Below are 13,377 nucleotides of genomic sequence, written 5' to 3' on the forward strand. Positions count from 1 at the left end.
GTACATCTTTTATCCTTTGACTTGTCTGTGTTGTGTGAACAGCAGGCTTCCATTAGTCAGCTTTGGTCATTCTTCCGTTGTTTTCCAACAGGTGTGAATGAGAACATACATCATAATTAGAAAATTTGTGCTGTAGTGTTTTGAGGACTTGGCTAACTTCAAAATCTTGCCATCTTTTTAATAAATACAACATTTTTATAGTCATGATGCTAGGCAATAATATTCTTCAGTCCCTCTTCAGAACTGGTGCAAAGAAAATTAAAATTTTGTTCGACGGTGTAATAAGATTGGTAATATTAGGTAATGTTTATACAATAGAAAATTGTCTTCATGAAATTTTTTGAGTGATAACATTTTATATTCTGAGTAATATTAAACTAGATGAAGTAGCAAGGTAACTGACGCCTAAGGAATAGGTGGTGTGAAATTGTAAAAGACAGAAAACAAAACCCCTTCTTTGTTTAAATGATGACTGTACCAGCTTATTATTTGAAATAATCTTACATTGAAGGTAGAAAATTATCAAAAGAATAAAATGTTTTTAGCATATCCAAGTATGAGTTGCTTTATAAAGCACAGCAAATATGCCACCTTTTAAAAACTTGAGAAATTTTCTAGTCACCCAAAGGTTTCATTTTATAGGATTTTGCAGCATTAGCACATGTAAATATGTAACACATGTAAATATGCTTTTGTGTATTTTCCAAACCTAGTTCACAGTTTCCAGAAGAGAAGTTAAATGTCTCCAAAATAAGCCAGTTTCTTTAGCTTTCAGGGGGCAGACTGCTCAGAAATGGGATCTGTGAAATACATGTCTCAGACGACTGCGTTTGCTGTTTAATTTAGCTTGTGCCAGACATAGGAGATGATCTTGTTAGAAGACCACTCACCTAAAAGACCATTCTGATGGTTTAATTTAGATACAGATATCTTATGACATTGCTGTCATAGGATTAGGTGGCTTAAAATACGCAAGTGACTAGAATGGCAGTTTCTTTCTGAAGATTGAGTTTATATGTCATATAAATTAAATGGACCAATATCATGAACATTTGTTTGACTATTCTGCCTGTCCACAGATGTTTCTCTTTTAGGCTTAACATTAGCTTTTGATATTTCTTTTTTCTTTTTTTTAATGTTTGTTTATTTATTTTGAGAGAGCGCGAAAGACTGGAGGAGAGGAGAGGCAGAGAGAGAGGGAGAGAGAGAATCCCCAGCAGGCTCCTCACTGTCAGTGCAGAGAGTGATGCAGGGCTTTAGATCATGACCTGAGCTGAAATTGAGTCTGAACCCTTAACCAACTGAGCTACCCAGGTGCCCCTAGCTTTTGATATTTCTGTCCTTTGATTTTTTTAGGGGAATATGGACTACAGATCTTAAGTTTATTATTCTGCTGAAGTATATACATGTTCTGTGGCTCATAATACTCTTTGATGTAGAAGATCAGCTGCTTTCTCCACAGAATTGTTGCACACTCGTAATAGATCTAATTGTTTTGTAGTGGGAGGGTCCTGTGGAATATCTGATTTGACAAACCACCAGAATCAGAAGATTCAGTGATTTTTTTTAAAGTTTATTTATTTAGAGAGAGAGAATGAGTGGGGAAGGAGTGGGTGGGTGGGGGGGGGGGACAGAGGATACAAAGCGGGCACTGTGCTCATAGCAGAGAGTCTGATGTGGGGCTCGAACTCATGAACTGTGAGATCATGACCTGAGCTGAAGTCAGATGCTTAACTGACTGAACACTGACACTCCTGGGAGTGTCCTAGTGATGGTTTTTGCATTTACATTTGTTTTTGCCAAGTACCCAGCTCTGGACTTATTTTTTTGGTTAATTTCTCATCCCTGGATTGTATTGATAGTATAAATGTGGACCTCAAACCCTTATCAGGTAACAGCCCTGGGTGACTTTTTCCCCTACCCAAAACTTAGCCAGAGCAGATAGACATCTTGTGCTGGTAGATTATTTTTTTCCCCCTTCCACCCTTCCTTCATTCTTTGACTCTCTCTGTGCAACCCTCTTTTAAGGAAGTGCATAGTTCTTGCTAGTCTTTTGTTTTTTCCAGGACCCCAGTTCTACTCCCTGCACTATTAAGGTATAAGGTTTTGTATTCAGTCCCATGTAGATGTTAGACCAAAACCCCTAGGGTAAGGAGAGGAAAAAGCCTGCCCACCTTTGTGCTTCCTTTGTTGCAAGATAAGACCATGTCTTCAAAATCATCTCTGGTTTTCATTTTCCTCTTCATTTCTGGACCTGGGTGGATGGGTGGTGGTTGGGGTGGGGGGGGGGTTGTTTTCATTAATTTCTATATATTTAATTTATATATTTTTTAATTTTTATGTTTATTTTTGAGAGAGAGAGAGACAGCATGAGTGGGAGAAGGGCAGAGAGAGAGGGAGACAGAATCTGAAGCAGGCTCCAGGCTCTGAGTTGTCAGCATAGAGCTCGATACGAGGCTGGAACCCATGAACCCTGGGTTAATGACCTGAGCCGAAATTGGACGCTTAACTAACTGAGCCACCAGGGGCCCCAATTTTAAATTTTTAAAATTTAGTTGTTTTTGAGAGAGAGAGAGAGAACGAGAACATGAGTGGGGGAGGGGCAAAGAGCAAGGGAGACACCGAATCTGAAGTAGGCTCCAGACTCCAAGCTGTCAGCTTGAACTCCAGAACTGTGAGGTCATGACCTGAGCCAAAGTTGGATGCTTATCTGACTGAGATACCCAGGTGCCCCTCTTTTATTTCTATATACTTTAAATATCTTTTTTGTTGTTATTCAGTTTATCTGGTCTTTCTGGATGCTTTAATGGTAAGTTTTCCATTTCACTTCTTTTGCTCAAACTACCCTTTGATTTCTGTGTTTCAGAAATGACAGTTAAGCTTCAGAAAACACCCCTTTCCTATGGAAATACGGGGCTGTATAAAGAATTAAACTTTTCTTCCATTTTTCACAAATAACCACAAGAGTCAGCTTTTCAAAAGTTGGTGTTGCTGATTTATTAATTTGTGTTTCCTAAGGAATCCTATTCCTTATTTCCTAGACTCTTTGCAGCAGCCGTGGAATTTTTAGCATGTAAATCAGTATTGAGGACCCTCTTATTCCCAGTGTGAACTGCTAAGCTTTTCTCACCCTGATGATATGAAGAGCGTTAGTGTAAGTGCTTGGAATAGTTTTAATGTTAGCTATACATCTGCAGACTAAAGTGAGTGCAAGAGGAATTTGCGAAGGAAGGAATCAATTGATTTTATATTTAGCAACTGAAGGTTTAGTATGGTGAGTAATGCCAGTTTAAGATTGCATTAAAATGGTTACAATCCCAGTTAATATTATAAATAAGATTTTGTAGTATTTGTGCTTTTTCACCATCTCCCTGCAGTTACAAACATTAGTAATTCCCATTTATCTGCTTACATTTTGATATCTATTAATTGAAATAATGAATATGCCTCATTAGGGAGCACAATTCAATAGATTAACAATGTCAACTTTTGAAAAGCTGACTTCTGTGGTTGTTAGTGAAAAATGGAGGAGAAATTTTTATTAAGACTTATGCGATTTTTTTTATCAGTTAAAAAATATTTATATTTGTTGAGTGTTAAACTTTTCTACATTTGTGATAACTTCATATTTAAGGGAAATTTTGGGGATGTAGAAAGATTCTTGCCTTTATAGGAATAAGTTCGTGAAGGAGGGACATTAATCAAATAATCACATAAATACACACACAGATTGTGAAAATTACAAGGACTAAAGGCTTACTCATTTTTTCAATACAAAGTAAATGTATCTTATAAATGTAGGTAAAATATCATTCATGTTTCTTTTTTAAAATTTTAATTTATTTTTTTAAAAATTTATATCCAAGGTAGTTAGCATATAGTGCAGCAATGATTTCAGGAGTAGATTCCTTAATGCCCCTTCCCCATTTAGCCCATCCCCCCTCCCACACCCCCCTCCAGTAACCCTCTATTTGTTCTCCGTATTTATGAGTCTCTTCTGTTTTGTCCCCCTCCCAGTTTTTATGTTATTTTTGTTTCCCTTCCCTTATGTTCATCTGTTCTGTCTCTTAAAGTCCTCATATGAGTGAAGTCATATGATATTTGTCTTTCTCTGACAAATTTCACTTAGCATAATACCCTCTAGTTCCATCCACATAGTTGTGAATGGTAAGATTTCATTATGATTGCTGAGTAATACTCTGTTGTATGTATGTATGTATGTATGTATGCATGTGTATATATATGTGTGTGTGTATATATACATACATATATATGTATGTATACATATATACATACATACATATGTATACATACATATGTGTGTATACATATATATGTATACATACGTATATGTATGTTTATACACACACACACACCACATCTTCTTTATCCATTCATCCATCGATGGACATTTGGGCTCTACATATTTCGCTATTGTTGATAGTGCCATTCATGTTTCTGAAGTTTAGCTGATGTGATCAGAAGTTAATAAAATTTATTTTATAATTTAAAATTTGAATTAAAAAATTTTTTTGTTAAAGAAAAATTTCAAAAATACACATAACACAGAGAATAGTATTGCAAATACCTAGGCATCTTTGCTTTACCAGTTATCCACATGCTATGATTTTTTTAAAAATAAAAATTATATGTATTTAAGGTATACAATGTGGTGATTTGGTTTGGTATATACACAGTGAAGCCTATGGTTTCTTTCATCATATCCCTTGAATTAATTATGTACCTTTAAATTTTATAAGAAATATTTAATGTTGGGGTGCCTGGGTGGCTCAGTTGGTTGATGTCTGACTTCAGCTCAGGTCATGATCTCATGGCTTGTGGGTTTGAACCCCGCATCGGGTTCTGTGCTGACAGCTTAGAGCCTGGAGCCTGCTTCCAGTTCTGTGTCCCTCTCTCTCTGCCCTGTCCCTGCTCACGCTCTGTCTCTCTCTCTCTCTCTCTCTCAAAAATAACTAAATATTAAAAAAAAAAAAAACTATTTGTTGTCTTATTTTTGTATGTATATTTTCTCTTACAAATTTATCATTGGGGTGAGAAGAATCTGTTCAGTTCAGAGTTTTAGACTTTCCCTAAGATAAATTATTTTTGGTTTTTACTTTTCAGGTTACAGGAATTGACTGTTTGTTCAGAAGACAATGTTGATGTTCATGATATAGAATTGTTACAGTATATCAATGTGGATTGTGCAAAATTAAAACGACTCCTAAAGGGTAAGTGTAGATGTATATCTGAAACTAAACACTGTCGGTGAAAAGCCAGTGTTTTGAATGTACAGGTTTTTTGTACTAACTGTGTTGAACTGGAACATCAAAGTGGATTTGATAATGCACATATCCTTGTGAAATGGACAATAATGCTTAATGGTTCAAAAATTTTTGAGCCTTTGAAAACAAAAAAAAATGAGTATCTTAATTCTTGGCAATGGAAAGTTTTGTTCAACCATAATTTTTGCTTTAACAAAGAGAGCATAAAGGTGCTGTTACTTAATTTTTCTAGAATTTCGTTACTTAAGGATAGCCATAGGTTATCGAAATTACCTGTTTAGCTGTTATAGTGCTAAAAGCAGGTAGTTTAGCAGGATATCAAAGTGTCATTACAGAATGGAACCAGAAGATTGTGATCTTATGACAAGAGGAAGAATTGCATCAGGAATCTCATTTCTGACATTTGTGTTTTCAGATCTTTTAATGACTTTCTGACTTTATAGCATTATCAAGTCTCTTATCTTTCCAGTGCCTTTTGCTTCCTTGCACATTTCAGTTATAGTCCCTGAGGCTTACATCTGAAGTTATATCCATGGGGATATTACAATGCTTAATATGTGATTTTGAAGCTTTGGGCAATGCTTTGTGTGATTCTGTTGATGAAAATAAACAGTCACAAGGAATTGAGAGAATTTTTGTGGGAAACCTGAAAGTTAATATAAGTCAAATATCAGTGAGCATTATTAATAAACTGAGTATAAATACCTAAATTCATTTCACACAAATTGTTTTTAGTTTTCTGTGATATTGAATCCTAATTTAAATGCGAAACTTTATAGTATATGATTCAACTTTTTAATTTTACTTTGTGTATTGTTTAAGGAATTATGAAAAATGTTTCTAGTGTCTGACATAAAAGAAGATTTAGTTATATTAACTTTGAAAACCTCAACAGTTCTGCAGTGTCATTATCAAAACACTTTGTAATTTTTTCTTTTTTTTTTTTTTTTTTTGAGAGACAGAGAGCACAAGTTGGGGAGGGGCAGAGAGAGAGTGAGACACAGAATCTGAAGCAGGGTCCAGCACAGAGCCTGACGTGGGACTCCAACCCATGAACTGAGATCAAGACCTGAGCCAAAGTCGGGTGCTCAAACCACTGAGCCACCTAGGCGCCCCAGTGATAGTTTTCTTAACATTTGTTTTAAACTCAATAACTGGTTCACCAGAGATTTAAAACGGCTATATCTATATAGATCAATACCATAAGGCTCTGTTCTATCTCTATTACCAATTTTAGATCATTACTATTATAAAACCAAGCAACAATTAAATCACTTTCAGTAACTTTAATAAAGAAAGAAAAATGGATCATTTTAGCTATTATGTTAAGTGGATAGCAGTTGTTTTAGACTATAATAAACCACAAATCAATTCACAGTTGAAATTTTAAGATCTTAGTATCTATCAGTAAGCATTAAGAAGTTAAGGATGATAAAATTTAGAGATTTTCTTTCCATATAAAATTTCAGAAGTATATGTGGTTTTGTGGTTTTTTATAACTGTTTAGGGACATTTCAGAAATAAATCTAGGGGACAACTGGGTGGCTCAGTTGGTTAAGTATCCAACTTCGGCACAGGTCATGATCTCGTGGTTTGTGAGTTCAAGCCCCAAGTGGGGCTCTGTGCTGATAGCATGGAGCCTGCTTGGAGTTCGTTCTCTCTCCCTCTCCCTTCTCCCTCTCCCTTCTCCCTCTCCCTTCTCCCTCTCCTTTTTCCCCCTCTCCTTTTTCCCCCTCTCTCTCCTTTCTCCCTCTCCCTCTCTCTGCCCCTCCCCCACTTGTGTGTGTGCATGTGCATTATTTCTCTCAAAAGAAATGAATAAACTTTATTAAAAAAATTAAAAAAAAAAAGAAATCTAGATCTAGTTGTCCAGGAGTAGGTATTTGTTTAAAACCTCAGGTTTCATAGAGATGTTTAATCTGTAATAATTAATTTAAATGGTTCTCCATATTCAAATAAGAGAAACTAATTGTGTGAATAAATGACTCTTTTTATTGTGGTAAGTCATCCCCATTGGAATACAGCCCCCTCATGAACATAAATTTAGTGTTTAACTGATAAATGTGTAAACTATAAAAAAAAAAAACAACCGATGTTAAATAGGCCAGCAAAAGATGGCTCTAGGTGACAATGGTGAAAGGACTGGAAACTTCCTGTAATATGAATAGTAAAATTAGTAATGTGTTTTTTTTTTTTTGTTCTGTTTTTTTAGTGTTTATTTTTGAGAGAGAGAGAGAGAGAGAGAGAGAGAGAGAGAGTGCGAGCTGGGGAGGGGCAGAGAGAGATGGAGACACAGAATCCAAAACAGGCTACAGGCTACAGGCTGTGAGCTGTCAGCGTGGAGCCTGATGTGGGGCTCGAACCCATGAACCTTGAGATCATGACCAGAACCGAAGTCAGACACTTAACTGACTGAGCCACCCAGGCGCCCCTAGTAATGTGTTTTAAATTCACTCCAATAGCATTTGTTGAGAAATTGTGTGCAAGAAACCATGCTAAGTGCTAGGTTTACAAAGATTAATAAAACATCTGTCTGTATGGAGCTCATGACCTGGTTTATGAGGGAAATACATTATCAAAGTATTTGCAAAGTAATGCGCCAAACACAAATAGGGTGCGCATAACATGAGGGAAGAGGTATGTGTTTGGGGGTGGGAGCTGTTAAGAGGAAAAGCGCAAGATAGGGAGGTGTAAGAGTAGGCCAGATCGTATTAATAAAGGCATGGTGATGTTTATTCCATGTTCAGCACGGGCCGCATATCATCCTATGCAGTTTAATGCCTTTTGTCATCAATGCTTACGGTGACCCTATGAAGCAGATAGTATTATCATCCCCTTTGTAGATGAGGAAATTGAGGCTTAAGTAACATTTCCAAGGTCAGACAGCTAGTGAGTGGCAGGGTTAGATTCATTTCACATCTGCTCATTTCTAGAGCCAAGTGTTACACCATTGTGCTTATGGATTATGTGACTTTATTTTAATGGCCATGGGAAATGATGGAAAAAAAGGTTTAAGGTGGGATCAAGCTTTTATTTTAGATATACCACTTTGCTTGAAATTGGCAGGATGCCTTGGTAGAAGGTTGTATGAGCTTTTGGGACTTGGTCATATGAGTGAGGAAGAAATGTGAGTGAGAAATGAAGGTAATGCAGGTCTGGATGGAATGGGATAGGGTGGGGGATCAATTTGATAATGGTATTTGGGAAGTAGAGTACACACAATACATAAAATACATCACCTGGCATTTGGTGATTAATTTAGATACATGGGGTTAAAGAGAAGTATCACCAAGTATTGCAGAACAAGCTGATTAAAGCAAGAAAGGAGAGGAGAGGTTGATGGCAGCATGGAAGGTAGCCAGGAAAATGACAAATTTAGATTGAAATTTATTGACTTTGAGGTGTGGGTAGGCTGTCCAGTCAGAAATTTGTAGAACTAGAGTAATAAGACATATACAGGGGCACCTGGGTGGCTCAGTCAGTTAAGCGGCCGACTTCGGCTCAAGTCATGATCTCACAGTTCGTGAGTTCAAGCCCCGCGTCGGGTTCTTTGCTGACTGTTCATAGCCTGGAGCCTGCTTCGGATTTTGTGTCGCCTTCTCTCTCTGCCCCTCCCCCATTTGTACTTTGACACTCTCTCTCTCTCTCTCTCTCTCTCTCTCTCTCTCTCTCTCTGTCTCTCAAAATAAGTAAACATAAAAAAAATTAAAAAAAAAAGATATATACATTGGAATTGAGACTAGACTACTGTGTACAACACATTCAAGCTGTCATAAAAGTAAGGTTAACGAACTTGGAAGGCAAAAAGGCTCAAGAGTACTGTGAAGTCTACTGCCATCATCTGGAAATCAGAGGAGAGCAAGAGCAAAGAAAGTTGGAGGGATGCATTTTAAAACTGACTTAGAGAGTAAGTCACTCATTCGCAAGTCCAGGAAAATACGACCTTTAAATTATATACACAGTTTTATTACTTGAAGACTCATCTCTATCTTAGAAATATACTTATGTAAATATGGTAAGTACCTGTGTCCCTTCATTAAAAGTCCATAAGGGGCAACAAAAACAAAAATAAACAAGAGAGACTACACCAGATTAAAAGCTTCTGTACAGCAGAGGAAACAGCAACAAAATGAAAAGGCAACCTACTGAATGGGAGAAAAATATTTGCAAATTGTATACTGGGAAAAGTTAATATACAAAATATGTAAAGAACTCATTCAACTCAATAACAAAAAAAATGTAATTAAAAAGTGGGCCAAGGACCTGAATAGATGTTTTTGTAAAGAAGACGTATAGGTGGCTAACAGGTACATGAAAGGATGTTCAGCATCACTAGTATCAGGAAAATGCAAATCAAAACCACGCTGAGATATCTCCTCACATCTCTTAGAATGGCTTTTATCAGAACAACAAGAAATAGTCAGTGTTGGTGAGGATGTGAAGAGGAAATCCTTGTACACTGTGGGTGGGAAGGGAAGTCAGTGCAGCTGCCATGCAAAACAGTATGGAGGTGCCTCAGAAAGTTCAAGGTAGAACTACCATATGATCCAGCAATTCTGCTTCTGGTTATTTATCCAAAGAAATAATAAAATAAGTATCCATTGACTGATGAATTGATGAAGAAGATATATGTGTGTGTACATATATATGTATGTATATATTTAAAATGTACATATGTTTATATTTATATAAAATATTGTATATATAAATATGTAAAATATACTTTTATATTTATATATAAAATATAAAAATGTTTACATATGTTACACATATAATATATAAGGTGGAATATATATATTATATATATTGAAATTGAATGTTATTCAGCCATAAAAAAGAAGGAAATCTTACCATTTGTGACAACACGAATGGACCCTAAGGGAATTATGCTAAGAGAAAGACAAATACCGTACAGTCTCATTATATGTGGAATCTTTAAAAAAAAAAAAACAAAACCAAAAACAACCAAATTCATAGATACAGAGAACAGATTAAGATTGGTGGCTGCCAGAAGTGGGGGAAAAGGTGGGGGTGACGGGCAAAATGATTTAAGGTGGTCAAAAAGTACAAACTTCCAGTTATAAAATACAAAGTCATGGGGATGTAATGTACAGCACGGTGACTGTAGTTAATTGCATATTTGAAGGTTGCTAAGAGAGTAGATCTTAAAAGTTCTCATCACAAGAAAAAAATTGTGTATGTATGGTGAGGGATGTTAACTAGACTTGTGACCATTTTACAGTATATACAAATACTGAATCATTATGTTGTATACCTAAAACTAGTATAATGTTGTTTGTCAATTATACCTCAATTAAAACAAAGTCCATAGGCGGAATTCTCTGCCAAGGGACTGTTACCAGTAAAATAGTTTATAGAAGGCTCATCTTTTCCCTGTATAAATCTTTTTGTAGATGTGGACAACATACTGATGGAAGAGAAAGTATCTAAGATATTCATATGCAGAAATGTTTAGTCTTATTTTAAAAATGCAGTCTACTGTTTTGAACAATCACTTGAGCAAAATAAAAACAAATATGTTAAATGATGAAAAGGATGTGCAAGTGACAGGTTGGCAGTATTTATCAAGAGTCTTAAAAAATATTCATCTCCTCAACCAGGCAGTTCTACTTCTAGATCTTATCCTAAAAAAAAAAAAATTAATATGGAAAAGATTTGGACATAAAGTGTTTATTGGGGTGCCTGGGTGGCTCAGTCGGTTCGGTGCCTGACTTGGTTTCAGCTCAGGTCCATCCTAGGGGTCGTGGACTTGGGCCCCTGTGACGGGCTCCTTGCTGGGTGTGGAGCCTGCTTAGGATTCTCTTTCTCCCTCTGCCCCTCTACCCCGCTCGTGCTCTCTCTCTCTCTCTCTCTCTCAAATTAAAAAAAAAAAGTGTTATTAGTGTTATTTATAATAGTGAGATATTGGAAATATCTTTTTTTTATTTTTAATTTTTTTTTTTTTTTTTTTTTTTTTTTTTTTTTTTTTTTTTGAGAGAGAGCGTGTGTGCAAGTGGGGAAGGAGCAGAGGGGGAGAAAGAGAATCCCAAGTAGTCTCCACGCTCAGCATGAGGCCTAACGCGGGCTCAATCCCATGACCCTGGGGTCATGACCAAGCCTCGAGTCAGACACTTAACCGACTGAGCTACCCAGGTGCCCCAGTATTGGAAATACCTTAAACATATAATTGGAAAACGTTTAAATAACTTTAACCATTGACTTAAATATCCTGAAAGACAGACTATGGCTTCGAAACCCAATTCAATAATTTATTAGATCTGTAACCTCAGAAACACAATTTGCTCATCTGTAATATCTGAAAACGTTAAGATTTTAGAAGAATTAAGTGTATTAGATTGAAAATATCTGGCACGTTGTAACTGTTAAGTAATAGTTACTATCATACTTAGATTGTCAAATATATGTATGAGGAATTATTAACGATACGGGAAAAATTTGGGATACTATGTGAAATGAAGAAAACAGGTTTGATTTAGCTTTTAGTGTTACATATGCACTCAAAAATGGATGGAAGAAAGTTTACCAGACTGTTAACTGTGATTCTGAATGGTAGAAGCATGGATGATATTTTAAATTCCCCTTAGATTGTTGTGTAGTTTTTGAATTTTCTACAATGACACGTGTTTTATACTTAATCAGTTATTAAAAACAAAAAAGCAATCTTTGAAATTCAGGGCATATTTGCTTTTCATTGAATTTTGTCTTCAGTGGACATAGCCAGTGACGTTTTTGGTTTATATTAATTGTCTTTATCTTCACATTGCTTTCAAATAATACTGGAACATGGGGCACCTGGGTGTCTCAGTTGGTTAAGCGCCCGACTTCAGCTCAGGTCATGATCTCACAGTTTGTGGGCTTCAGCCCCACATCAGGCTCACTGCTGTCAGCACAGAGCTGGTTTCTGATCCTCTGTCCTCCCTCACCTCCCTCCATACCTCCCCCTCATGTGCATGTGCTCCCTCTCTCTCTCAGAAATAAATGAATACTAGAAACAAATAATACTGGAACAAAAGTTTGTATGTAAAAGGAGTGTTGGGTGTTTTTGTTTTTCTTTACTAGTGGCTCTGAATTGTATTTGTGTTAACTGATTAATTTTAGAGTTAATTAAAAAAAATTTTTTTTTCCAGAAACAGCATTTAAATTTAAAGCCCTAAAGAAGGTTGCACAGTTAGCAGTTATAAATAGCCTGGAAAAAGTAAGTTATGACCTCCTTGACATTAAAGTTTTGTTAAATTTTGGTTGTAAATGTTGCTGTCTTTACTATTTTGAGTCAAAAGTCATGACTTCAGTGGTAGTTCCACGTTAATATTTAGGAGGAATGCATTGCAGTATTCTTATGAAGGAAATTAGAGTTTGTAATATAATTGAGGTTGTAGGACATTTTATTTACTGTACCATGAAAATATCCCCTCTTTCATATAAAAACGTATGTTTTGTTATTTGTAGGCATTTTGGAACTGGGTAGAAAATTATCCAGATGAATTTACAAAGCTGTACCAGATTCCACAGACTGATATGGCTGGTAAGGATAAGAGTGACTTACTCATGTTTTAAACTCTTACTTATGAGGTAAAAACCTACCACTTTCAAGGTCATTTTTGTTAAGGTGCTTTTACATCTTGTCCCCTGATATCAAATAGGAAATAGTATTTTCTCTTATATTTCAAAATGACCTTCAATCCTTTTCCTTTCCTTTGAGCAAATAGTGAAAGAAGTTTGGAATGAAGCCCTAATCTCTAATTAGAGTTGTGGATAGAATATTTGATGGCTCTTCTTTATAGAGAAAGCCCTTTTTTGTGCGCTGAGGCTTTATTTTGTATTTAGGGAGATGTGTATAAAGTGGTAACATCCTTCCCTAGAATTCTTGAGACACAGCTGTGAGGCAGAGAATACAGACTCCTGGAGAGCTTTGATGATTCCTTTTGGGAAGCTGTCCAGTCTTTGTTTCTTGCGTATATCGCACTTTGCGTAAGGCCCTGCGCGTTGAGACTAAACACAAGTTTGGCCATTTGACCTTTCCTAGGGTGGATCAAGATAGCTCTTTTAATACAGACAATGTAATATTTCTTGT

The 13,377-nt window shown here is 36.2% G+C and overlaps 1 protein-coding gene across 15 annotated transcripts in view; it reads left to right on the forward strand.

The window, feature by feature from the left end:
• The window catches only part of NF1 (neurofibromin 1), a 249,817-nt gene that overhangs the window by 60,193 nt on the left and 176,247 nt on the right, over positions 1–13,377 (forward strand). For all 15 annotated transcript variants that reach the window (XM_045488002.1, XM_045488009.1, XM_045488003.1 and 12 more), the window contains exons 5-7: positions 5,125–5,231; positions 12,434–12,501; positions 12,753–12,828. In XM_045488002.1, coding sequence (XP_045343958.1) covers positions 5,125–5,231; positions 12,434–12,501; positions 12,753–12,828 — 251 coding nt within the window. The remainder of the gene's footprint in view (positions 1–5,124; positions 5,232–12,433; positions 12,502–12,752; positions 12,829–13,377) is intronic.

This window comes from Leopardus geoffroyi, chromosome E1 (assembly GCF_018350155.1).
Source record: "Leopardus geoffroyi isolate Oge1 chromosome E1, O.geoffroyi_Oge1_pat1.0, whole genome shotgun sequence".
In the NCBI taxonomy this organism is placed as follows: Eukaryota; Metazoa; Chordata; class Mammalia; order Carnivora; family Felidae; genus Leopardus; species Leopardus geoffroyi.